At 58.1% G+C, this 24009-nt stretch overlaps 2 protein-coding genes across 6 annotated transcripts; one reads left to right on the forward strand and one right to left on the reverse strand.

The window, feature by feature from the left end:
• Nucleotides 1-142: 142 nt before the first annotated feature.
• Nucleotides 143-2540, reverse strand: MRPS18B (mitochondrial ribosomal protein S18B). Of its 2 annotated transcripts, none has more exons than XM_072024884.1 (7): nucleotides 2385-2540; nucleotides 1783-1885; nucleotides 1577-1674; nucleotides 878-946; nucleotides 702-768; nucleotides 538-597; nucleotides 143-420 (listed from the first exon to the last, which is right to left on the reverse strand). In XM_072024884.1, exons 1-7 carry the CDS (start codon nucleotides 2472-2474, stop codon nucleotides 179-181), a joined length of 729 nt encoding a protein of 242 aa, XP_071880985.1. In that variant the 5' UTR covers nucleotides 2475-2540; the 3' UTR covers nucleotides 143-178. The 2 variants fall into 2 exon arrangements, with proteins under 2 accessions (XP_071880985.1, XP_071880986.1); XM_072024885.1 differs by having other exon boundaries at nucleotides 1783-1873; nucleotides 2385-2509.
• Nucleotides 2541-3179: 639 nt separating this feature from the next.
• PPP1R10 (protein phosphatase 1 regulatory subunit 10) lies at nucleotides 3180-23447 on the forward strand. 4 transcript variants are annotated; one of them, XM_072024809.1, is made up of 19 exons: nucleotides 3180-4217; nucleotides 5892-5923; nucleotides 8492-8609; nucleotides 8697-8783; nucleotides 8880-9015; nucleotides 10006-10057; nucleotides 10169-10246; nucleotides 10327-10497; nucleotides 11458-11560; nucleotides 11646-11755; nucleotides 11848-11948; nucleotides 12038-12185; nucleotides 12259-12414; nucleotides 13547-13793; nucleotides 15855-15930; nucleotides 16067-16267; nucleotides 16405-16516; nucleotides 18180-18281; nucleotides 21256-22064. In XM_072024809.1, the coding sequence occupies exons 3-19, from the start codon at nucleotides 8503-8505 to the stop codon at nucleotides 22023-22025; spliced, it is 2757 nt and encodes a 918-aa protein (XP_071880910.1). In that variant the 5' UTR covers nucleotides 3180-4217; nucleotides 5892-5923; nucleotides 8492-8502; the 3' UTR covers nucleotides 22026-22064. The 4 variants fall into 4 exon arrangements, with proteins under 4 accessions (XP_071880910.1, XP_071880909.1, XP_071880911.1 ...); XM_072024811.1 differs by lacking the exon at nucleotides 5892-5923 and adding an exon at nucleotides 23280-23447 and having other exon boundaries at nucleotides 3185-4217; nucleotides 21256-21684; XM_072024808.1 differs by lacking the exon at nucleotides 5892-5923 and having other exon boundaries at nucleotides 21256-22063.
• Nucleotides 23448-24009: the final 562 nt, after the last annotated feature.

Genomic DNA, 24009 nt, shown 5'->3' on the forward strand with positions numbered 1-24009 from the left:
CTTAGCAACAAGCCCCACCCCTCATCCCCTTGAAGAAGAAGCCGGCCGCCATTTTGTGCACACCCGGCGGCCATTTTGTGTGCCCGGCCGCCATTTTGTGCCACGTTCCCCTTGGCTCCTGCCCACAAAAGAGTGCACCCAGTGGGGCTCCAACCGCTTTATTCCTCCCTCCGGCCCCTCACGAAGCCTCAGGGGTTGTTCCCGGGCTTGGGCCGCCCTCCTCCGGGCGGAGGTAGTCCTTGTAGAGGCGCCTGAGGCGAGCGATGGCGGCGGGGGGCGGCTGCTGCCACTCGTACCACGGGTACCAAGCGGTGCCGGCCGCTAGCTGAGGGGCCGGAGGGGTCTTCCCCACGGCCGGGGGGCGGGCGGCGAAGTCGTCCTGAGGCACGGGCACGAAGGGGACGCGCAGCCACAGCAGCCCTGCGAGGAAAAAAATGGAAAAAAATTTGGGTTTAAAAAGGTTAAAATTGGTTAAAATGGCACCCATGGGTGCTGGCACCCTTGGGTGCTGCCTCCTGAAGGGGTCTGGGGGCTCACCGTGGTCTTGGGCTTTGGTGATGGCCTTCAAAAGGAGCTTGTGCTGCTTCATGCAGACCCCTGGGGGGGGAATTAGGGGGGAAAAAGGGGGTCCCGAGGGGGTCAGGGGGGTCCCACAGCACCCATGGGTGCCCCCCCCCCAGCACCCATGGGTGCCCCCTGACCTGTGTGGGTGGGGTGGAAGATGGAGCCCGAGTGGGGGCAGACGAATTGGTCCAGGAGCTTCACGTTCTGCGAGGAAGAGGAAGGGGGGGGAGGAAGATGAGGAAGAGCAAAGGGGGGGGGGGGAAAGAAGGGGGGAGGGTTCCCGAATTTGGTCCCAAAATCCCCAAAATCTCACCCGAAAATCCACGAAGAGGTGGCGGTCCCGGCAGATGGGGCAGGGGTTCCCCACCTGCTTCCCCTTGCGCTGGGAGGGCAAAAGATGGGGAATTGCTCCCAGTTCTCTCCCAGTTCCCTCCCAGTATCCCCCAGTTCCTCCTCAGTGTCCCCCAGAGCCCTTCCAGTTCCCGCCCAGTGTCCCCCAGTTCCCTCCATGTCCTTTCCAGTGCCCCCAGTGTCACCCAGTTCCCTCCCAGTGTCCCCCAGGGCCCCCCAGGTCCCTCCCAGTGCCCCTCCAATTCCCCCCAGTTCCTTCCAGTGTCCCTCAGGTCAATCCCAGTACCCCCCAGTTCCCCCCAGTCCCTCCCAATTCCCTCCCAGTTCCCCCCAGTTCCTTCCCAGTGTCCTCCAGTTCCCCCCAGTTCCCTCCCAATGCCCCTCAGATCCCCCTTAGTGTCCCCCAAAACCCCCCCAATCCCTCCCAGCCCTTCCCAGTTCCCCCCAGTCCCTCCCAGCATCCCCCAGGGCCCTCCCAGTTCCCCCCAGTTCCTTCCCAGTATCCTCCAATTCCCCCCCAATGCCCCTCAGGTCCCCCTTAGTGCCCCCAAAGCCCCCCAAACCTCCCCCAATCCCCCCCAGCTCCCTCCCAGTGCCCCCCAGCACCCTCCCAACCCTTCCCAGTCCCTCCCAGTCCCTCCCAGTACCCCCCCCACCTCACCAGACAGGCCTTGCGGGTGCGCTGGGGCGGGACGGCGCCCTTGTGGTTGCGCCGGTAGCCGAACCAGACGGGTTTGTCCCCGTACGCCTCCTGGTACTCTGCGGGGTGGGGGGCGCAGGACCTCAGACACCCCAAAATTGGTGCGACCGACCAAATTTTGGGGACAAAAACGAAGATTTTGGGAAAAAAAATTAAAAAACCCCTACCTGCGCTCTCCAGGTACTCCCAGGGCTTCTCCTTGTAGGGGGACGGGGGCTCCGAGGGTTTGGGGGGGGTCTCGGAGCTGCAGGGCCGGGCCTGGGGGACCCCCTGGGGACATGGGGGGGGTGATGACGTCATAGGGGGCACCCTAGGGTGCTGGTGACGTCATAGGGGGGCAATGACGTCATTGGGGGGGTATTTTAGGGTGGGGGGGTATTTTAGGGGTGTGACGTCACGGGGTGGGTTGGGGGGTGGAGGGGTTGATGTGTGACGTCACGCGGGGGACGTAGTGACGTCAGCGCGCCTCGGTGACGTCACCGCTCCTTCCGGTGACGTCATCACACCCCCCGGTGACGTCATAACGCGCCGTGACGTCACCGCGGCCCCCCAAACCTCCCTCTGCCTTCGCGAAACCCTCTCCAATAAACAAAATAATGAAATAAACGTCCAAATAAATAATTAATTAATTAAATAAGCGATGATGTAACCTCCCCGCCGCATGACGTCACGCCCGCACGTGACCAGCGCGCTGACGTCACATCCGCCCGGCCCCGTTAGGCCCCGGTAACCCCCGGAACCCCCTCCCCGAGCCCCCCCCCGGCCTCACCTGGCCCCACAGCGGCCTCCCCGCTCCCCTCAGCGCCCCCCCCGCCGCCGCCGCCGCCCTGAGCAGCGCCAGGCCCCCGCCCGCCGCCATCTTGCCGCCGCTCTGCGCATGCGCGGGGCGCGGTGAGGGAGGGGCGTGGGCGCCGCCATTTTGTTGTACGGCAAAGCCGAAACTCCCCCTCAGTTCTTTTAATACCCCCCCCATCGCGGTTTTTACTCCTTTTTTTAATCCTTTTCCCTTCATTAAGGAGCCCCCGGGGGTTTTGAGGCGATTACTGACTAAAAAAAGAGAGAAAAAAGGGGAATAGTCAGTGCGCATGCGCGGGGCGCGGCTCGCCCCCTCCCTTCTGGCAACTCGCGCATGCGCAGTGCGCGCGGCCGAATAAAAACTGCGCCACACGGCCCGGGGAACAATAGCGGGCGGCGTCCGCGCATGCGCGCCGCGCCTGCTCCCCCCTCCCTTCCCCCCCCTCTGCGCATGCGCAGCCGGCCTCAAGGTCGCGCGGCGGTTGCTGAAGGGCGGGCGGCCGGCGGGGCGTGGCCAATCAGCGCGCGCCGGGGGGGCGGGGCCGGGTATAAAAGGCGCCGCCCGCGCGGCCCCGCCGCCATTCTGGGGTCTGGGTAGAGGTGAGTACAGAGCTCCCGCTGCGGGGGGGGGGCCGTGGGGAGGGGGCGGCGGGCAGCGATTTGGGGGGGGGTCCTCGCCTCAAAACCCCCCCCCTTGTTGCGGAGGGCCCCGGGGTCACCCCCCCAGCGTTTTTTTTTCCCCCCTTTCACCCAGCGGCGGCCCCCCCCCCCCTTTTCCAGCCACGCGGGGGGGGGTGGGGGGGGGCCTCCAGGCTTTTTTCCCTCAAAACTGAGGAGAAAATTTCCGAAAAATAACCCCAAAAGCCCCTTTTCCGGCTTTCACAGCCTCCAAACGACGATTCCCGTCGTTTTTTTGGTGTTTTTCACCCCTTTTCCCACTTAAAGCCACGCCGGGGATGCTGAGTGCTAATCGCGTCGTGTTTTTTTTTATGATTTTTTTTTATTATTTTTACCTTTTAATTTCCTTTTTTACTCACTGTCGTGTCCCCCCTTCCCCCTCGCTTGTTCTCCCCGCTCCAGGTTTGGCTGCTCTCGAGAGAGAAAAAAAAAAAAATACAAAAAAAATACAAAAAAATCTCCAAAAAAAACAAAAAATACAAAAAAAAAAAAGCCGCCGACGCCTTTGCCAAGAGAAAAGCCCGGGGACCAAAAAACCAAAGCGAAAACCCCCCCCTGCTGCCCCCGAAGACCCCAAAAATCAACCCAAAAAAAAAGCCTCGGACCGTCCTGGGGAAGCCGTCGCAAACTCTCCTTTGTGAAGGAAACTTCGCCACTTAAACATAAATCCCTCTCTTTCCCCCCAAAACAAACAACCCTCTCCCCTTCCCCCTCCCCCTTTTCCTTTACCTCCCTCTCCTCGATCAGATTTTTCTCTTTTTTTTTTTTTATTTTTGTTATTTTTTTGGGAAACAAAAGCAACTTTTTTTGTTTTTTTTTGGTTTTTTTTTTCCCCCCCTTCCCCCCAAGGTTTAGCTCGACAAAAAGACGCAATTTACCTCTCCTTCCTCTCTCCCTCCTCAAAAAAAACAACGTAAATACAAAAAAAAACATCAAAAAAATACAAAAAAAATACAAAAAAAAAAAAACAAGGACCACCAGGAGAGAAACAAAAAAAAGTTGCTGTATTTTTTATTTTTTTATTTTTTTTAAGAGCCATGAGCAAAAACAAAGAATTTTTTTCGCTAATACACCACTAATGCCAAAATCCAAACCTTGAAGCGCTGTCGCCGAGAAAAAAAATTGGATAGTAAGTGTTGCCTTTCCCAAAAAAAAAAAGCCCCAAAAAGGGGTAAAAGCGCCCCAAAATGAAGCCCTCCTCGGTGCCCAGAGGAAGGGGAGGACGAGCCCCCGAGTGTGTGGTTCGAGGAGGGCGTTTTAGGCTTCGTTTCAGGTGGTTTACCCTTAAAAATCGGGGGCGTTTTGGTTAAAAAACAAACAAAAAAAGAAAAAAACACTAAAAAAAGGGAAAAATAAGGTTTTTTTGGGGGGAAAAAAGGGGCTCCGGGCGCTTTCCGAAGGGTTCATGAGCTCCCACGCAAAAGCTGGCGGTGTTTTGAGCCGAAAAACTCGCTTTTTTTTGTGTGGGAGACCCCAGTTTTTGGGCCGAAAAAGGGAGCAATCTGTACATAAAGATTGCGGCAGCTTTTTTTTCGGAGGGAGGGGGGTTGGTTTTGGGGTGGTGGGGGGGGGGGGGGGGGTTGGGAAGCGAATTTTGGGTTTGGGGGGGGTTGAATTGAAGCTTTTTAAACTTGGAAATGTTGCCGTTTTGTTGATTTAATCTATTTTTATATTTTTTGACGTTTTTTTTTTAGGAGTTTTTGCGCGGCGGGGAAATGGCGTCGGGTGGATTAGGAGAGGGGGGGGGGATAAAAAAAAAACAAGTTTCGGGGAAAAATCGCGGTTGCAATCTAGCAATAAAGATTGCTAGGCAGGTTTTTAGGCCCAAAACAGCCCATTTTGGGGTTTCAAAAGGAAAAAAAGCCCAAAAATGGGGGGAAAAAGGGGGTTTTAAGACAAAAAGCCACGCTCCGCACGCGCTCGGCCCCAACATGGCGCGGCCAAGCGCCCGCTCTTTGTCCCCTTTTGCTTTTTTCCCTTTTTTTTATTTATTTTTTATTTATTTCCTTGCAGGTTTCTCGCCCTCCTGACCCCCCCCCCCCTCCGGGCTCGGTTTCGCCCCCCCCTTTTCTCTTTTTTTTTTTTTTGGGAAATTTAACTTGATTTTTTTTCAAAAAAACCCAAAAAAAACAGGTTTACGGATTTGGGGTGGGGGGGGTCGGTGCTGTCGCTCTTAAACCCATATTTTAATTTTTTTAACCTCTCCCCCCCCCCCTTTTCCACCTTTTTCTTTGTTTTCTCGCCTAACCCCCCCGACCCCAAAATCCTTCTTTTTCCGCTTAAAATGGCGCCGGGGGCCTCGGGGAGGCCCTGCCCGCGTCGCTGCCGCCGCTCCCGGCAAAACCCCTCCCACCGTGGCCGCCCTCGCCCGGGGGGGGCCCCCCCTTTTCCCCCCCTTCCCCCCCCCTTTTTCCCCCCTCCCCAAATCCCCCAAAACCCCCCCAAATCCCCCAAGACCCCCCCCAATCCCCCCACCCCCCCCCTCTTTTAACCACCCCCCCTGGCTTTCATCTGCAGGACCCCAGCACCTTGTAGGATCCAGCTTTGCCCCCCCCCCTAAACAAAAACCTCTATTTTTTTACATTTTTAACCGTTTATTAATTTTTTTCCCTACTTTCTCCCCCGCCAGCCGTCTCGCAACCCGGGATTTCTTGTGCCAGGAGGGAAATGCTACCACCGCCCCCCCAAATACCCCCAAAATACCCTTTTTTTTGGGTATTTTTGGGGGTAATGAGGCTCGGGGGGGGGAGCTCAGCCTCCCCCCAGCCTCATTTTTGACCGTTTTTGCCTTTTTTTTAACCAGCAAAAGGGAGGGGAACGGCCACAACCCGCCGGGTAAGCGAAAAACCAAACATTTCACAACCTTCATTCCTAAAATTTAAGTTATTTCCCCCGCTTTTTAAGATTTTCCTCTATACTTTAATCGTTTTTATAGATTTTTAATCATTTTATAGATTTTAAATCATTTTTATGTATTTTTAATCATTTTTACGTATTTCTATACATATTAATGCATTTTTAATATATTTTTCGATATTTTTAGGCATTTTTTAACATTTTACCTCTTTTTTCTCTGCCATCGCCCTCTCCATGCAGCAACAGCTCCCGTGGCAGACCCTCGACGCCAAATTTGGGTTAAAAAGAGCCCGAATTTGAAGGATTTTGGTTAAAAAGAGCTCCAAAATCGCTATTTCCTCCCTTTTTTTTCCTTTTTTTTTAATATTTCGCCCCAAAATTCCAGCAGGGCCACTCCCGGCGCAGTGGTAGCATTTCCCAAGGGGGGTGGGAGCAAATTTGGGGGGGCAGCCCCCGTGCCCCCCCCCTCACACCCCATTTTTGGGGTCTCCCCCCTTCTTCTCTGTGGGGTGAGGCGGTTTTGCAGCCCGGCCTCCGGCTCGGGATTGGGCAAAACTGGGCTGGAAAAGGCAGAAATGGGGATTTTGGTGGTTCCTATTGTTGGCGGGGGGGGTCGGGGGGGTGTTTTTGGCCCTAAACCGAGTGGTTTTGGGAAAAAATGGGCAAAAAAGGCCTAAAAAATGGGGTGAGGTGGGGCCAGGCTGAGCCAAACCCCCCTGGACAGGGCCTGGGGGGGGGATTTGCCCCCCCCCAAGGGTTGATTTGCCCCCCCAGGGGTGATTTATCCCCGTTTTGGGGGGGTTTGGGACATTTTTGGGACCCCCCTGTGGTGTTTTTGCCCCCCCCTTGGTGGTGGCGGGGCTGTGCTTGGTGTTGGCTTCTGTGCCTGCCCCTAAAAATGGGGAAAAACACTAAAAAGGGAGGAAAAAATACCCCAAAATGGGGGAATCCCCCCCAAAAGGGGTGAAACCCCCTTAAAAATGAGGAAAACCCCCTAAAAATGGGGAGAAAAACCCTAAAAATGGGGGAAAACTCCTAAAAATGGGGGGAAAACTCCTAAAAATGGGGGAAAAAAACCCAAATTCCTCCTTTAAGGGCGTTTTCCGTGTGGAAAATCCCCCCCAAACAGGGCCACGGCCCCCCAGGGACCCCAACCACAGGGGCACGACCGCCGTCAGCCCCCTTAAACCCTGAAATTTTAGGTTAAAAAGCCCGGATTTGGGTTAAACTCGCCCCCCCTGTTTTTTTCAGCGGGGGAGGAACGCTTTTAGGGTTTTTTTTTGGTGCTGGATTTTAACTTTTCTTGTGTCTTTGCAGAGGGGGCCGTGGCCGGCGAGGGGCTCCGCCGCCTGTATCCTTTACCATGAGGCTTAACGAAGCGCGGCTCGTTAATTCGGCTGTGTTAATTAGAGGGGCTTCGGGGTTTTACCCCCCCAAAAAAACCCCAAAAGATGAAAAGAAAACCCCACTGAAATCCTTCCCGGCCCTATTTAGGGCCGTGTTTCCTCCCCGTTCCCCTTCGTTAGCCAACCCTGCACGTAACGAGGGCAGCGTTAAGCCGGAGAAGCTCTTAATTAGCGCTAATTAGGAGGTGGCTTGACGTCAGCCAGGCCGAAATCCCCTCGGATCGAGGTCGGGGCCGGCTGGTCGGGTCATTAATGGGGTGTGGGCACCCCAAAAAGGAGCAGAGGGGGGGAAAAAAACCCTTTAGAGCTGAGCTAGCTCGGCTTAATGAGTGCTAATTAGGATTAATTACAGCCTCGATGGCCTGGGTGACGCACGGCGACCCCGCTGCTGCTTTAGGGGCGCTTTTTGGGGTGAGAAATGGGGGATGTGGGGACATTTGGTGTCCCCGTGGTGAAATATTAGGGGATGGGTTTGTTCGCCCCCGCCGCAACCTTCGGACCCGTCGTTTTGGGGCCAAAAAGGGGAATTATGGGGCCGAAACAGGGCCTTTTGGGGTAAAAAGGAGGCCTTTTGGGGCCAAAAACGGGCCTTTTGGGGTAAAAAGAGGGCCTTTTGGGGCCAAAAATGGGCCTTTTGGGATAAAAGAGGGCCTTTTGGGGCCACAAAGGGGAATTTTGGGGTGAAAAGGGGCCTTTTGGGGCCAAAAAGGGGGACTTCTGGGGGAAAAAGGGGCTTTTGGGGTCTGAAATCAAAACCCCAAACTGCCCATGGGGTCGGGGCACCCCATTGGGGTTTTGTCCCCTGGGGATTGTTGGCCCCACAAGCCCCAAACCACCTTCTGGAAGCTTCTTTGGGGGGATTTAGGGGAGGGGAAGGTTTTGGGGTAGATCCTGGCTCCGATCGTGTCGTTTTGGGGCATCCCATGGATCCCCTCGTGCATCATGGCTGCGTTTTTGTAGGGAAAACGGCATTTTGGGGCAAAAAACGTTGGGTTTTGTCCTTTAAACATATATTTTAGTGGTTCTGTTGAATTTTTAGACTTTTGGGGGGTTTCAGTAGCGAAATAGGGGCGGGACGTGCTCACCCCATCCTCATCCTGCCCCTAATCCCCCATTTTTTTATTTTTTCCCCCTTTTTTAGGGCTTTTTGCCATGGGCTCCGGCCCCATCGACCCCAAGGAGCTCCTCAAGGGCTTGGACTGCTTCCTGGGCCGCGATGGCGAGGTCAAGAGCACCGAGGGCATCACCAAAATCTTCAAGTGAGTCCTCCCCTTCCTCCCCGACCCCATTTTGCCCCCCCCGACCCCAAAAAGGGGGTCTCACGCCCCTTTTTTCCCCCCCCCCAGCCTGATGAAGGACTCTCAGAAGCTGGTGAGCCGCTGCATCTACCTGAACATCCTCCTGCAGACGCGGGCGCACGACATCCTCGCCAAGTAAGACCCCCAAAAACCACCCCCCCCCGACCCAAAACTCCTCCCCGGGGGATAATTTAATTTCATTTTGACCTTTTTTCCCCTTTCTGCCCCCAGATTTATCCGGGTGGGGGGCTACAAGCTGCTCAACACCTGGCTCACCAGCTCCAAGGCCTCCAACAACGTCCCCTTCCTGCAGCAGATCCTGCTCACCCTCCAGCACCTGCCCCTCACCGTGGACCACCTCAAACAGGTGAGGGAAGCCCCCCCCGGACCCCCCCCAAAATTTTTTGGGGCCCCCCCGGTTGATTTGGGGTACCCCCGGGGTGTTTCGGGGGCCCCCGAGTGGGTTTTGTGCCCCCTTGGGGTGGTTTTTGGCCTCCTTGGGATGGTTTTTGGGTCCCCCCTAGTGGTTTATGCCCCCCCCAGATTTTTTTTGCCCCCCCCCTCGGTTGCTTTGGGGTCCCCCCGGGGTGTTTTGGGGCCCCTCGAGTGGGTTTTGTGCCCCTTTGGGTGGTTTTTGGCCTCCCTGGGGTGGTTTTGGGTCCCCCCCAGTGGTCTCTATCCCCCCTGGGGTGTTTTTTGGGTCCCTCCTAGTGGTTTGTGACCCCCCCGATGATTTTTGCCCCCCCCGGGGGTGTTTTCGGTCCCCCCATGTGGGTTTCGTGCCCCCTTGGGGTGGTTTTTGGGTCCCTCCCAGTAGTTTTTGGATCCCCTGGTGCCTTTTGGGTCCTCCCAAGTGGGTTTTTTGCCCCCTTGGGGTGGTTTTTGACCCCCCCGGATGGTTTTTGGGGCCCCCCGGGGTGGTTTTTGCCCCCCCCAGGGTGGTTTTTGTGCCCCTCAAGGTGGTTTTTGCCCCCCCAGGGTCCTTTTGGCCCCCCCAGGGTGCTCTTTGTGTCATTTGGGGTCGTTTTTGTCCCCCCAGGTATGGATTTATGCCCCCAGGGTGATCACTGTGTCCCCCCCAGCGATTTTTCTGCCCCCCCCGGGGTGGTTTTTGACCCCCCCGGGGTGTTTTTTCCCCCCCCAGCATGGTTTTTGTCCCCCCCTGGGGTGCCTTGTGTCCCCCCTGGGTAGGTTTTTGTCCCCATGGGGTGGTTTGGGGTCCCCCCTGGGGATTTTTATGCCCCCCCCCAGGAGGTTTTTGTCCCCCCCATGTGGTTTGTGCCCCCCTGGGGAGGTTTTTATGCCCCCCCGGGGATTTTTTTGTGTCCCCCCCTCACCCTTTTCCCCCCTCTCCCAGAACAACACCGCCAAGCTGGTGAAGCAGCTCAGCAAATCGAGCGACGACGAAGGTGAGCGGCAGCGCCCCCTCCCCAAACCCCAAAACCCCCCTGAATCTCCCCAAAACCCCCCCAAACCCTCTCGGGACCCCCCCGAACCCTTTTTCTTGCCCCCCCCCCCAGAACTTCGCCGCCTCGCTTCCATCCTGGTCAGCGACTGGATGGGCGTCATCCGCTCCCAGAGCAGCGCCCAGCCCGCAGGTGAGCCCCGACCCCATTTTTTCCCCCTTTTCCCCCTTTTTTCACCCCCCCAGACTCATTTTCCCCCTTTTTTCCCCCAGAACGGGACAAAAAGAAGCGGAAAGAGGAAAGCAAAAGCAAAACCCCCGTCCAGGAGAAACCCCAAGAGGCCAAATCGGAGGCGAAAACCGAGGAGGCGCCCGAAAAGAAGAGGGAAAAACCCAAATCCCTGCGCACCACCGCCCCCAGCCACGCCAAGTTCCGCTCCACCGGTAGGGTTCTGCCCCTTTTGGGGGGGGTTTAGGGGGTTTTGGGGTCATGGGGTGGGGATTTAACGGTAAAGGGATGGGGTTTGGGGGGTTTAGGGGTAATGGGGTGGGGGTTTGGGAGGTTTAGGGGTAATGGGATGGGGGCTTGGGGGGTTTTGGGGTAATGGGGTGGGGGTTTGGAGGGTCTAGGGGTAATGGGGTAGGGGTTTGGGGGGTTTAGGATTAATGGGATAGGGGTTTAGGGGTATTGGGATGGGGATTTTAGGGGGTTTAGGGGGTTTAGGGGTAATGGGGTGGGGATTTTCGGGGGTTTAGGGGTAATGGGGTGGGGATTTTCGGGGGTTTAGGGGTAATGGGGTGGGGTTTTGGGGGGTTTAGGGGCTTAGGGGATATGGTTTGGGGGTTTTAGGGGGTTTAGGGGTAATGGGGTGGGGGTTTTGGGGGTCAGGATGCAGGTTTTGGGGGTGTTACGGGGTTTAGGGGCCATGGTTTAGGGGCAGGTTTTGGGGGGGTTTGGGGTAATGGGATGGGGGTTTGGGGGGTTTAGGGGTCATGGGGTGGGGGTTTGGGGGGATTTAGGGGTAATGGGATGCAGGTTTTGGGTGTTTAGTTGTAATGGGATGAGGGTTTAGGGGTTGGGTATGCAAGTTTTGGGGGGTTTAGGGGTTATGAGATGCAGTTTCTGGGGTCAGGGACGTAGGTTTTATGGCTCGGTGCAGGTTTTTGGGGTTTTAGGGCTCAGGGGCTGCAGGTTTTTGGGATTTCCAGTGTCCTGATGCAGATTTTGGGCATTTTAGGGGTTGGGATGCAGGTTTTAGGCATTTTCAGTGAGAAGATGGAGATTTGGGGCTTTTTAGGACTCTGGATGCATTTTTTAGGGCTTTTAAAGACTGTGGGATGCTCCCGACCCTACTGGGACCCCCATATTTCCCCCCTACCCCCCCTAATTTTATCTCCCCGCAGGGCTGGAGATGGAGACCCCTTCGCTCGCCCCCTCCAAAAAAGCCAACTCCTCCTCGGTGGCCGACAAATACAACCCGAAACCCATGCCCATCAAGAGGCAAAAGTGAGTTTGGGGGCTTCCTTTAGGGGGGAGACCTTTGGGGTCTGTTTTTGGGGCCGTTCCTCACCTCCACCCCTTTATCCTACAGCACCTCGTCCCTTCCTGGCGACAACCCCCCCGCCGAGAAGAAATACAAACCCCTCAACACCACCCCCAACGCCACCAAGGAGATCAAAGTGAAAATCATCCCCCCGCAGCGTGAGTGGGGCACGAAATGGGGCCGGGCAACCCCCCCGATCCTTTTAGGATAATAACATTTTAATAATTTCCCTTTTTTTCAATTTTTTTAGCCATGGAGGGGCTCGGTTTCCTCGACGCCCTCAACTCCGCGCCCATCCCCGGCATCAAAATCAAGAAGAAAAAGAAAGTTTTATCCCCCACGGCGGCCAAAGTAAGGAGATTTTGGGGCTGGATACAAGCCTAAAGACCTCCGGGAAGGGCTGCAAAACCCTAAATCTCCCTTTTTTGCCCCGTTTTCAGCCCAGTCCTTTCGAGGGGAAGCCGGCAACCGAAAGCAGCTCTGCCAAACCTTCCTCCCCCGAGCCCGCTGCCGCCTCGGAGCCGATGGAGACGGAGCGGCCGGGCACGCCGGTGCCAGCGGTGGAGGTGCCGGAGCCTCTGGATGCAGGTAAAAAAGACCCCAAAAAGGGGCTTTTGGGGTCGGTGCCGACCCCGTGGTGCTCAATCCTTGACCCCAAAAGGTTCGGCGGAAGCCGGAGGCGAAGCCAAAGCGGCCGAGAGCCCGGCCGAGGGGGCGCAGCTGACGAAAAAAGGGAGAAAAAAGAAAACGGTGAGCTGGGCCGACGAGGGCAAGCTGAGGGAGTATTTCTACTTCGAGCTGGATGAGACCGAGCGAGGTGAGCCCCAAAAACAGCGGCCCCACAGCCCTCACCCCGTTGGCCCCATATCCCTTTTCTTGCTGTCCCCGTGTCCCTTTTCCTTCTGACCCCATTGTCCCCGTGTCCTTTTTCCTTCCATCCCCATGCCCCTGACCCCATTGTTCCCGTGTCCCTTTTTTTGTTGTGCCCATGTCCCTAACCCCGTTGTCCCCACATCCTTTTTCCTACTATCCCTGTGTCTCTCACCCCATTGTCCCCATGTCCCTTTTCCTGCTGTCCCGTTGTCCCTGACCCCATTGTCCCCACGCCCCTGACCCTTCGTCCCTAACCCTGTTGCCCCCACATCCTTTTTCTTGCTGTCCTATTGCCCTGACCCTATTATCCCCGTGTCCCTAACCCCATTGTCCCCATGTCCCTTTTCCTGCTGTCCCATTGCCCCTGACCTCGCTGTCCCTGTGCCTCCGACCCCACTGTCCCCATCTCCCTTTTACTGCTGTCCCATTGACCCTGTGCCCCCGACCCCATTGTCCCCGTGTCCCTTTTCCTGCTATCCCGTTGCCCCTGACCCCATAATCCCTATGCCCCTGACCCCATTGTCCCCATGTCCTTTTCCTGCTGTCCTGTTGCCCCTGACCCCATTGTCCCCATCTCCCTTTTACTGCTGTCCCATTGTCCCCGTGCCCCCGACCCCATTGTCCCCGTGTCCCTTTTACTGCTGTCCCTGTGCCCCCGACCCCATTATCCCTGTGCCCCTGACCCCATTGTCCCCATATCCCTTTTACTGCTGTCCCTGTGCCCCCGACCCCATTATCCCTGTGCCCCTGACCCCATTGTCCCCGTGTCCCTTTTACTGCTGTCCCCGTGTCCCTGACCCCATTATCCCCGTGCCCATGACCCCATTGTCCCCATGTCCCTTTTCCTGCTGTCCCCATGCCTCCGACCCCATTGTCCCCGTGTCCCTTTTCCCGTTGTCCCTGACCCCACTGTCCCTGTGCCCCTGACCCCATTATCCCCGTGCCCCTAACCCCATTGTCCCCGTGTCCCTTTTCCTGCTGTCCCGTTGCCCATGACCCCATTATCCTCGTGTCCCTTTCCTCCACCCCCCTTTTCCCTTTCCCCCCGCCCCCCTGACCCTATAACCCCCCCGCAGTGAACGTCAACAAGATCAAGGATTTCGGCGAGGCGGCCAAGCGGGAGATGCTGAAGGACCGCGAGGCCTTCGAGACGGCGCGCCGCCTCAGCCACGACGCCATGGAGGAGAAGGTGCCCTGGGTGTACCCCAAACTCCTCGATCTTCCCGCGCCCCTCGTCGTGCCGGGCAGCGGCAGCCGCGAGCGGTTCACCCAGGCCGAGCGGGAGAAAGGGATCCTGCAGGAGATCTTCCTCTCCAAGGATCGGTGAGTGGATCCCTCCTCGGCTTCTCTTTCTGGAGGATCCCCCCGGGGGGGGTCTTTTTGGTTGGATTTGACCCCTCTGGAGGTGTTTGGGGTGGAGCTGGGGAGATCCTGGAGGCTGGGGGGTTGTGGAGTAGATCCCTGGATCCCCGATCCCTTGGGATCACCGAGGGTTCCTTAAATCCAGTGGGAGAATCCACAGGAGGAGGACAGATTCACCCCCCAGGGCTGTTTGGGGTGGATCCAAAGGGATCCTGGGGCTGGGTTGGGGTTGTGGAGTGGATCCCTGGATCCCCGATCCCTTGGGATCACCGAGGGTTCCTCAAATCCAGCAGGGGGATCCAGTGGGGGAGGCTGGATCCACCTCCCAGGGCTGTTTGGGGTGGATCCGAAGGGATCCTGGGGGCTTGGTAGGGGTCATAGAGTGGATCCCCAGATCCCCAATCCCTCGGTATTACCAGGGATTCCTCAAATCCAGCGATAGGATCCACTGGGGGAGGATCCACCCCCCAGGGCTCTTTGGGGTGGATCTGGGAGCATCCTGGAGGCTGGGGGCTGTGGAGAGGATCCCTGATCCCTCAGGAGCACCAGGGATCCCTTAAATCCAGCGGGGGGATCCACTGGTGGAGGCCGGATTAATCCCCCCCGGAGGTGTTTGGTGTGGATCTCGAGGGATACTGAGGCTGGGTTGGGGTTGTGGAGTGGATCCCTGGATCCCTGATCCCTCTGGATCACCAGGGATCCCTTAAATCCAGCAGGAGGAACCACTGGAGGGGCTGGATTCAACCCCCAGAGGTGTTTGGGGTAGATCTGGAGGGATCCCGAGGGCTTGGTTGGGGTTGTGGGGTGGATCCCTTGATCACCGATCCCTTGGGATCAGCAGGGATCCCTTAAATCCAGCAGGAGGATCCACTGGGGGAGCCCAGATCCACCCCCAGGGTTGTTTGGGGTGGATCCGGAGGGATCCTGGGGCTGGGTTGGGGTCGTGGAGTGGATTCCTGGCTCCCCGATCCCTTGGGATCACTGGGGGTTCCTCAAATCCACTGGGAGAGGATCCACTGGAGGAGGATCTACTGGGGAAGGCTGGATCCACCCCCCAGGGCTGTTTGGGGCGGATCTGGAGGGATCCTGGGAACTTGGTTGGGGTCACAGAGTGGATCCCTGGATCCCAGATCCCTTGGGATCACTGGGGGTTCCTCAAATCCAGTGGGGGGATCCACTGGGGGAGGACAGAGGGTGCTGGAGGCTGGATCCCGCAGCAGCCCTAAGGAATCCAGAGCCTGGAGGAAGCTCTCTGGGGCCCAGATCCCTCGGGATCCCTTGGGATCCACTGGGCAGCAGGGCCCCTGTAAGGCTGGGGGCACCCCGAGCACTGCTGTGAGGGATCCTGTGGGGTTTGGGGGGTGATTATGGGGTTCAGATCCTCAGGATCCCTGGGGATCTACTGGGGGGAGCTGGGCAGATCCCAAATCCCCTTAAAGGAGCCTGGATCCCAAATTTTGGGGGATCTGAAAGGGGTAGGGGGGGCAAAGTGACGGGGCTTGAATTTTGTGGGGTCTTGAGGGATCCAGAGCTGGGATCCCTTGGGATCTGCAAGGATCTGGAGGCCGTGATCCCATTGAGGGAGGGGGATCCCAAACCAGATCCAGGACCCCAAATCTCCCAGTGGGGACCTCGAACCCCAGAAGGAGGCTTCAGGAAACCGGATTTAGGGGGATCCTAAACCTGGGGGGAGGCCGATTGTGGGGCTTCGACTTTTGGGGGATCCTGAGGGATCCTTTAGGATCTCAATATGGGTTTGGGATCCCTTTTGGGGTGGTTGGGATCCCTTTTGGGGTGGTTGGGATCCCTTTTGGGGTGGTTAGGATCCCTTTTGGGGTGGTTGGATCCCTTTTGGGGTGGTTGTGATCCCCTGGGGGTGGTTGGATCCCTTTTTGGGGTGCTTGGGATCCCTTTTGGGGTAGCGAGGATCCCTTTTGGGTACTTGGGATCCTCCGGGGCTACTTGGGATCCACCGAAGTGATCCACTGGGGAATCTAACGCCCCTTTTCCCCCCCTTTATAGGGTCCCGGACAGCCCCCACGAACCCGACCTGGAACCCTACGAACCGCTGCCCCCCAAGCTGATCCCTCTGGACGAGGTAAGCCCCCCCGACCCACACCGCTCCCCGCCGCGCCGCCAAAACAGGGCCCCCCCCCCCTAAAAAAAAAACCCCAAAACCCAAAAAAAAAAACCCAAAATCCCCTAAAATCCCCCCAAATCTCTGCCCTCCCCAGGACTGCTCCGCCGAGGAGGCCTCCTACCCCGACGGACCCTCGCCCGGAGCCTCCTCCTCGCCGGCCCCGGATGCCCCGGGGGGCTCCAAGCTCCCCCCGGTGCTGGCCAACCTGATGGGGAGTATGGGGGCGGGCAAGACCCCGCAGGGCCCGGCGCCCCCCGCCCCCATCAACATGCAGGAGATCCTCACCTCCATCATGGTAACGACACCCCAAAAAAAAACCCAAACCAAAAAAAGGGGGAGGGGGCGGCGGCGGCGGCGTTGGAAAAGGGGTTTTGGGGGGTTTTTAAACGGTTCCGTGTTGATTTAGGGTTTTTTTTCTTCCCGATCCTATAGGGTGGTCCTAATAACCACAAGACGGAGGAGCTGTTGAAGCAGCCGGATTATTCGGAGAAAATCAAACATCTGCTGGGGAACCTCCAGGGGCAGCCGCCGGGACCCTCGGGAGGTGAGCGTCCCCCTTTTTGGGGTCGTTTATAGGGTCAGGGCTCTGCCCCCGCTGTTTTTTTCCCAAAAAAACGGGGTTCGGGGGTGGTTTTGGGGCTGATTTGTGGCAAAATAGGGTCGGGGGTGCTACCTCTAGGCACCGTGGGGGGGTCTTTTAGGGTTTGGGGACATTTTAGGGACCTTGTGGCAGAGATTGGGGTGTCCCCAAAGTTTGGGACCCCCCTGTTCTTGTCTCTCGGGTGGTTTTGGGGTCCCCTAAGTTTGGGGGCACCCTCTAGGTGATGTCCTGTGCCTTAGGGTGACATTTAGGGTCCCCTGGGGTGCCATTTGGGGTCCCCTGGCCTTGGGGACACCCCCAAGGTGACATTTGGGGTCCCCTGGGGTGACATTTGGGGTCCCCTGGCCTTCGGGACACCCCTCAGGTGACATTTGGGGTCCCCTGGGGTGACATTTGGGGTCCCGTGGCCCTGGGGACACCCTCTAGGTGACATTTGGGGTCCCTTTGATTTGGGGACATGCCACCAGCCCTGTCCCCTATAATTTGGGGTGACACGGGGGGGGGCTGTGGGGTTTTGGGGACAAGTGACAAACCCCATTGCGCTTTGGGGGGGCTCTGAGGCTGTTTTGGGGTGACAGGGCGGGTTATTGGGGTCCCCACAACTCGGGGACCCCCTCCGGGTCCTGTCCCCTTTGGTGACATTTTGGGGACACTTTTTGGGGTCCCCTTTCCTTTAGGGGACACTTTTTGGGGTCCCCCTTCTTTTTGGGGACACCTTTTGGGGTCTTCGCCCCCTGCCTGGACACGGCTGTCACCTTGGTGGGGGGATTTGGGGTGAAATTGGGGGGATTTGGGGTGACAAGGGGTGGATTTGGGGTGAAATTGGGGGATTTAGGGTGACAAGGGGGGATTTGGGGCACCCCATAGCTTGGGGACCCCGGTGACAGGATGCCTGGGGGGTGACGCCGAGGGGTTTTGGGGTCCCCTCGTTTTGTGGACAAGCTGTGGGTGCTGTGGGGACCCTAAAACCCCTTTTTTGGGGTGAAATCAAAGGTTTTTGGGGTCCCCTTTTATAGGGGACAAGCTCAGGACCCTGCTGGGGACCCCAAACCCTTCTTTTGGGGTAACACCGCCTGGTTTTGGGATCTGCTTTTATAAGGGATGAGGTCAGGACCCTCTTAGGGCCCCCCAAACCCCTTTTTTGGGGTGGAACAGGGGAGTTTTGGGGTCTCCTTTTATTGGGAACAACCTCAGGACCCTGTTGGGAACCCCAAAACTCCTTTTTTGGGGTGACACCGAGGGGTTTTGGGATCCCCTTTTATAGGGGATAGGCTCCAGGCTCTGTTGGGGACCCCAAAACCCCTCTTTTGGGGTGACACCAAGGGATTTTGGGGTCTCCTTTTATAGGGGATGAGCTGTGGGTGCTGTTGGGGACCCCAAAACCGCTTTTTTGGGGTGGAACCGGGGGATTTTGGGGTCTTCTTTTATAGGGGATGAGCTGTGGGTGCTGTTGGGGACCCCAAAACCCCTTTTTTGGGGTGGAACCGGGGGGTTTTGGGGTCTCCTTTTATAGGGGACGAGCTCAGCACCCTGCTGGGGACCCCAAAACCCCTTTTTTGGGGTGACGCCGCCCCCTCCTCACTAATTTTTCCCCCCCACCCCACAGTGCCCCACGGATTGCTGGGTCCCGGCCCCATGGCCAACGGCTTCGCGCCCGGCCCCAAAGCCATGCAGCACTTCCCGCCGGGGGGCCCAGGCCCCATGCCAGGTAAGGGGGTGCTCCCTGACCCCAAATCCCCTTTTAGGACCCCAAATCCCCCTCCCCAATCACAAAAACCCTCTTTAGGACCCCGAATTCCCCCTTTAGGACCTTAAACCCCCCTTTAGGACCCCAAAACCTCCTTTAGGACCTTAAATCCCCCGTTAGGATCTCAAATCCCCCCTTTAGGACCCCAAAACCTCCTTTAGGACCTTAAATCCCCCTTTAGGATCTCAAATCCCCCCTTTAGGACCCCAAAACCTCCTTTAGGACCTTAAATCCCCCTTTAGGATCTCAAATCCCCCCTTTAGGACCCCAAAACCTCCTTTAGGATCTTAAATCCCCCTTTAGGATCTCAAATCTCCCCTTTAGGACCCCAAAACCTCCTTTAGGTCCTCCAAATACCCCTTTAGGACCCCAAATATGGCTTTTAGACCTCAAATCCCCATTTATGACCCCAAAACCTCCCTCCGTGATGCAAAATTCCCCTTTTAGGACCTCCAAAACCTCTGCTTTAGGACCCAAATCCTCCCCTTTATGACCCCAAAACCCCCCTTTAGAACCCCAAATCCTCCTTTTAGTTCTCAAATCCCCCCTTTAGGACCCCAAATGACTCTTTAGGTCCATGAATACCCCCTTGAAACCCCCAAATACCCCTTTTAGGATCTGGAAACTCCTTTTAGGACCCCCAAAATCCCCTTTAGGTCCCCAAATCCCTCCTCCCCGACCCCAAAACCTCCCTTTAGGACATGAATACCTCCTTTTAGGATTCGAATACTTCTCTTTAAGACCCCAAATCCCCCTCCCCAATCCCAAATCCTCCCATTAGGGCCTCATAAACCCCCTTTAGGTCCCCAAAAGCTCTCTTTAGGACCCCAAATCCCCCTCCCCAGTTTTGAAACCACCCTTTAGGGCCCCATAAACCCCCTTATGGGCCCCATAAACCCCCATTAAGACCTCAATATTCCCCTTTTGGACCCCCAAACCCCCTTTTTTGGTCCCTAAACCCCCCTTTAGGACCCCAAATCCCCCTCCCCAGTCATGAAACCCCCCTTTAGGGCCCCATAAACCCTCTTTAGGACCCCAAACCCCCCTTTAGTGCCCCATAAACCCCATTTAGGGCCTCAATACTCCCCTTTTGGACCCCCAAATCCCCTTTTTAGGACCCCAAACCTCCCTTTAGGACCCCAAATCCTACTCCCCAATCCTGAAACCCCCCTTTAGGGCCTCCATACTCTCCTTTAGGACCCCATAAACCCCATTTAGGACCTCAATACTTCCCTTTAGGACCCCAAATCCCCCTCCCCAATCCCAAATCCTCCCTTTAGGGCCCCATAAACCCCCTTTTGGACCCCCAAACTCCCCTTTAGGTATCCCCAATCCCCCTATAGGACCCCAAATCCCCCTCCCCAATCCCAAAATTCCCCCTTTAGGACCCCATAACCCCCTTTTGGACCTCAATACTTCCCTTTAGGACCCCAAATCCCCCTCCCCAATCCCAAATCCTCCCTTTAGGGCCCCATAAACCCCCTTTAGGTCCCCAAATCCGCCTTTAGCACCTCAATACTCCCCTTTTGGACCCCCAAACCCCTTTTTTAGGTCCCCTAACCTCCCTGTAGGACCCCAAATCCCCCTCCCCAATCCCAAATCCTCCCTTTAGGGCCCCATAAACCCCCTTTTGGACCCCCAAACTCCCCTTTAGGTATCCCCAATCCCCCTATAGGACCCCAAATCCCCCTCCCCAATCCCAAAATTCCCCCTTTAGGACCCCATAACCCCCTTTTGGACCTCAATACTTCCCTTTAGGACCCCAAATCCCCCTCCCCAATCCCAAATCCTCCCTTTAGGGCCCCATAAACCCCCTTTAGGTCCCCAAATCCGCCTTTAGCACCTCAATACTCCCCTTTTGGACCCCCAAACCCCTTTTTTAGGTCCCCTAACCTCCCTGTAGGACCCCAAATCCCCCTCCCCAATCCCAAATCCTCCCTTTAGGGCCCCATAAACCCCCTTTTGGACCCCCAAACTCCCCTTTAGGTATCCCCAATCCCCCTATAGGACCCCAAATCCCCCTCCCCAATCCCAAAATTCCCCCTTTAGGACCCCATAACCCCCTTTTGGACCTCAATACTTCCCTTTAGGACCCCAAATCCCCCTCCCCAATCCCAAATCCTCCCTTTAGGGCCCCATAAACCCCCTTTAGGTCCCCAAATCCGCCTTTAGCACCTCAATACTCCCCTTTTGGACCCCCAAACCCCTTTTTTAGGTCCCCTAACCTCCCTGTAGGACCCCAAATCCCCCTCCCCAATCCTGAAACCCCCCTTTAGGTCCCCATAAACCCCCTTTTGAACCCCCAAACTCCCCTTTAGGTATCCCCAATCCCCCTATAGGACCCCAAATCCCCCTCCCCAATCCCCAAATTCCCCCTTTAGGTCCCCATAAACCCCCTTTTGAACCCCCAAACTCCCCTTTAGGTATCCCCAATCCCCCTATAGGACCCTAAATCCCCCTCCCCAATCCCCAAATCCCCCCTTTAGGGCCCCAAATCCCCCTCTAAAGTCATGAAACCCCCTTTTAGGTCCCCATAAGCCCCCTTTTGGACCCCCAAACTCCCCTTTAGGTATCCCCAATCCCCCTTTAGGACCTGAATACTCCCCTTTTGGACCCCCAACCCCCTTTTTTAGGACCCCAAATCCCCCTTTAGGTCCCCAAAGGCTCTCTTTATGACCCCAAATCCCCCTGTAGGACCTTAATACTTCCCTTTAGGACCCCGAATCCTCCCTTTAGGGCCCCATAAATCCCCTTTTGGTCCCCAAATCCCCCTTTAGCACCTCAATACTCCCCTTTAGGACCCCAAAACCCCCTTTTTATGACCCCAAACCCCCTTTTTTAGTTCCCCCAACCCCCCCTTTAACCCCCAAACCCCCTTTTTAGCACCCCAAACCCCCTTTTTTCCCCCATCTAACCCCATTTCTCCCCCCCACAGGCCCTCACGGCGGCGGCGGCGGCCCCGGCCTTCCCCCTCTCCCCGGCGGCCCCCGCCTTTTGGGGCCGCCCCCCCCTCAACAACAACAACCCCCTCCCCAACAACAACGAGGCGGCGGCGGCGATTTTTGGGACCCCCCCGACGGCGGCGGTTTACGGGGCAACCCCCACGGCGGGGGGGGCCCCATGCGTGGCGGCGGCGGCGGCGGTGGTGGCCCCTTCCACCGGGCTCGTGGCCGCGGTGGCAACGAACCCCCCTACCGACCCCGCGGCGGGGGGGGGCGCAATGGGGGCCCCCCCGGTGGCGGAGGAGGCGGTCGGGGACCCTCCGGAGCTCACGGGGGTCACGGCGGCCACCACGGAGGCGAGCACGGCAGAGGCCACCCCGGCGAACACCCCCGGGGCCACGGCGGAGGCCACGGAGGAGGAGGTAAATGCGGGGGGGCGCCGGCGCCGCCGCCCTCGCGGGGGGGGGGTTGCGGAGGGGCCTGGCTTTGGGGCGGGCCCCCCCCTCCTCCGCCTCCCGGTGGGGGGGGGCCGCCACCGGCTTGGGACGGGCCGGTGGGGGCGCCCTCGCCCCCTCCCCCTCCGCCTCCCCCTCCCCCTCCTCCTTTCTTACCCCCCCGTTGGAGAGGAGGAGGAGGAGGAGGAGGAGGGGGGGGGGGAGGAGGCCACGGCCCCCCCCCCGGGGAACCCCCCCACCACCCCCTCGAGCCCCCCGGGCCTTGGGGGCGCGGGCCCGATTGGCGCCGGCCCCCCATGGGGCTTTAGGGGCCCCCCCCATGGGGCTTTTAGGGCCCCCCCAAGGGGTTGGAGACCCCCCCAAGGGGCTTTTAGGGCCCCCCCCCCGGGGTTTGAGACCCCCCCAAGGGTTTTGGAGCCCCCCCAAGGGGTTTGAGACCCCCCCTCAAGGGGTTTTAGGGGGCCCTGTGGGGCTTTGAGGCCCCCCCAAGGGGTTTAGGGGTCCCTCAAGGGTTTTGGGGCCCCCCCAAGGGGTCTTTGGCCCCCCCCCAAGGTTTTTGGGGCCCCCCCCGGGCCCTGGCGGCGGCTGCAGGGAGGGAGGGGAGCTGGAGGGGCAGCAAGGCATGCTGGGAGTTGTAGTCCCGGCCCTGGAGGAGAGGCCGCAAGGCATGCTGGGAGTTGTAGTCCACACCCAATGGGGCAGCAAGGCATGCTGGGAGCTGTAGTCCATCTGTAGGCCTCTATATGAGGCCGCGGGGGATGCTGGGAGTTGTAGTCCTGCCCCCCCATGGCTCTAGGAGAGGGAGTGAGGCATGCTGGGAGTTGTAGTCCATCTACAGGCCTCTAGAGGCCGCGGGGTATGCTGGGAGTTGTAGTCCAGCCTCAAGATGGCCCCGGAAGCAGCAAGGCATGCTGGGAGTTGTAGTCCAGCTTCAGGAGAGGCACTGGGGGATGCTGGGAGTTGTAGTCCACACCCAGTGGGTGCCGCAAAGCATGCTGGGAGTTGTAGTCCACACCCAGTGGGGGGCAGCAGGGCATGCTGGGAGTTGTAGTTCGGCCCTGGGAGGAGCCGCAGGGCATGCTGGGAGTTGTAGTCCACACCCAGCAGGGCATGCTGGGAGTTGTAGTCCCCCCCCCCAGCACTCCTGGGACGGGGCCGCAAGGCATGCTGGGAGCTCCCCCCTGCCGCAAGGCCTGCTGGGAGTTGTAGTTCCACCCTATAGGGCCAGGCTATGGGGCAGGAAGCAGGGGGGAGGCCCCAAAACCGACCCCCGACCCCCCAAACAACCTCCAGGACCCCACGGGGGGGCCCCACCCGGCTCCATTCCCCCCCCCCCAATTTTTTTTGGGGGGCAAAACCACAACCAGCGCAGGGCCGAAAGCCGCGTCCCCCCCTCCCCCCCCACCTCCCCAAATTCCTCCCCCCTTTTCCTTTTCTTCCTCCTCCTCCTCCTCCTCCTCCTCCTCCGCCGCCGCCGGGGGGGCCACCGCCAGGGGGGGGGGGCGCCGGCGCCTGACGCCATTTTCCCCCCCCCCCCCCCCTTCCCGTTTTGTCTCACGCAGACATGTCGAGCCGCGCCGTGTGTCGCCACTTCATGCTGAAGGGCAGCTGCAGGTACGAGAACAACTGTGCCTTCTACCACCCCGGCGTCAACGGGCCCCCCCTGCCGTAGCGCCGCCGCCCTTCCTCCCGCGCTCCTCCTCCTCCTCCTCCTCCTCCTCCTCTTCCTCTTCCTCCTCCTCCTCCTCTCGGACTCGCGCTGCAGCCGCCACTTTTATGGCTTCTGTGAGGCCTCCATGACGCCCTGGCGCCCGATCTCCTCCTCCCCCCCCCTTCTCAAAACCCCGTTTTCACCCCCAAAAATAGGGAGTAAATGCCCCCCCCCGGGGCGTAAGTACACCCCCCATGGTGTAAATGCCCCCCTCTGGGTAATAAATGCCCCCCCCAGGGCGTAAATGCCCCCCTCCAGGGCGTAAATAACCCATATGGGACATAAATACCCCCCCCAGGGCGTAAATACCCCCCTGTGGGGTGTAAATGCCCCCCCTCCAGGCAAGAAATACCCCCCTGTGGGGCGTAAATGCCCCCCTGTGGGGTGTAAATGCCCCCCCCAGGGCGTAAATACCCCCCCCCCAGGGAATAACTACACCCCTGCGGGGCGTAAATACCCCCTGCAGAGTATAAATGCCCCCCCCTCCAGAGCATAACTACCCCCCCAAGGGTGTTAATGCCCCCTGCCGGGTGTTAATGCCCCCCCCCAGGGCATAAATACCCCCCCCATGGGGAATAAGT

The sequence above is a fragment of the Anas platyrhynchos genome, chromosome 17 (genome assembly GCF_047663525.1).
Source record: "Anas platyrhynchos isolate ZD024472 breed Pekin duck chromosome 17, IASCAAS_PekinDuck_T2T, whole genome shotgun sequence".
Classification (NCBI taxonomy): Eukaryota; Metazoa; Chordata; class Aves; order Anseriformes; family Anatidae; genus Anas; species Anas platyrhynchos.

What these genes read in the sequence shown, in the direction of transcription:
- MRPS18B (XM_072024884.1), bottom strand. Translation starts at nt 2,474, where the DNA reads ATGGCGGCGGGCGGGGGCCTGGCGCTGCTCAGGGCGGCGGCGGCGGCG. An exon ending in GGAGTACCTGGAGAGCGCAG is followed by an intron (nt 1,675 to 1,782) that starts GTAGGGGTTTTT and finishes CCCACCCCGCAG; the next exon opens with AGTACCAGGAGGCGTACGGG. An exon ending in CACCAAAGCCCAAGACCACG is followed by an intron (nt 421 to 537) that starts GTGAGCCCCCAG and finishes TTTTCCTCGCAG; the next exon opens with GGCTGCTGTGGCTGCGCGTC.
- PPP1R10 (XM_072024809.1), top strand. Translation starts at nt 8,503, where the DNA reads ATGGGCTCCGGCCCCATCGACCCCAAGGAGCTCCTCAAGGGCTTGGAC. An exon ending in GAAAATCATCCCCCCGCAGC is followed by an intron (nt 11,756 to 11,847) that starts GTGAGTGGGGCA and finishes CAATTTTTTTAG; the next exon opens with CCATGGAGGGGCTCGGTTTC. An exon ending in GCTGGATGAGACCGAGCGAG is followed by an intron (nt 12,415 to 13,546) that starts GTGAGCCCCAAA and finishes ACCCCCCCGCAG; the next exon opens with TGAACGTCAACAAGATCAAG.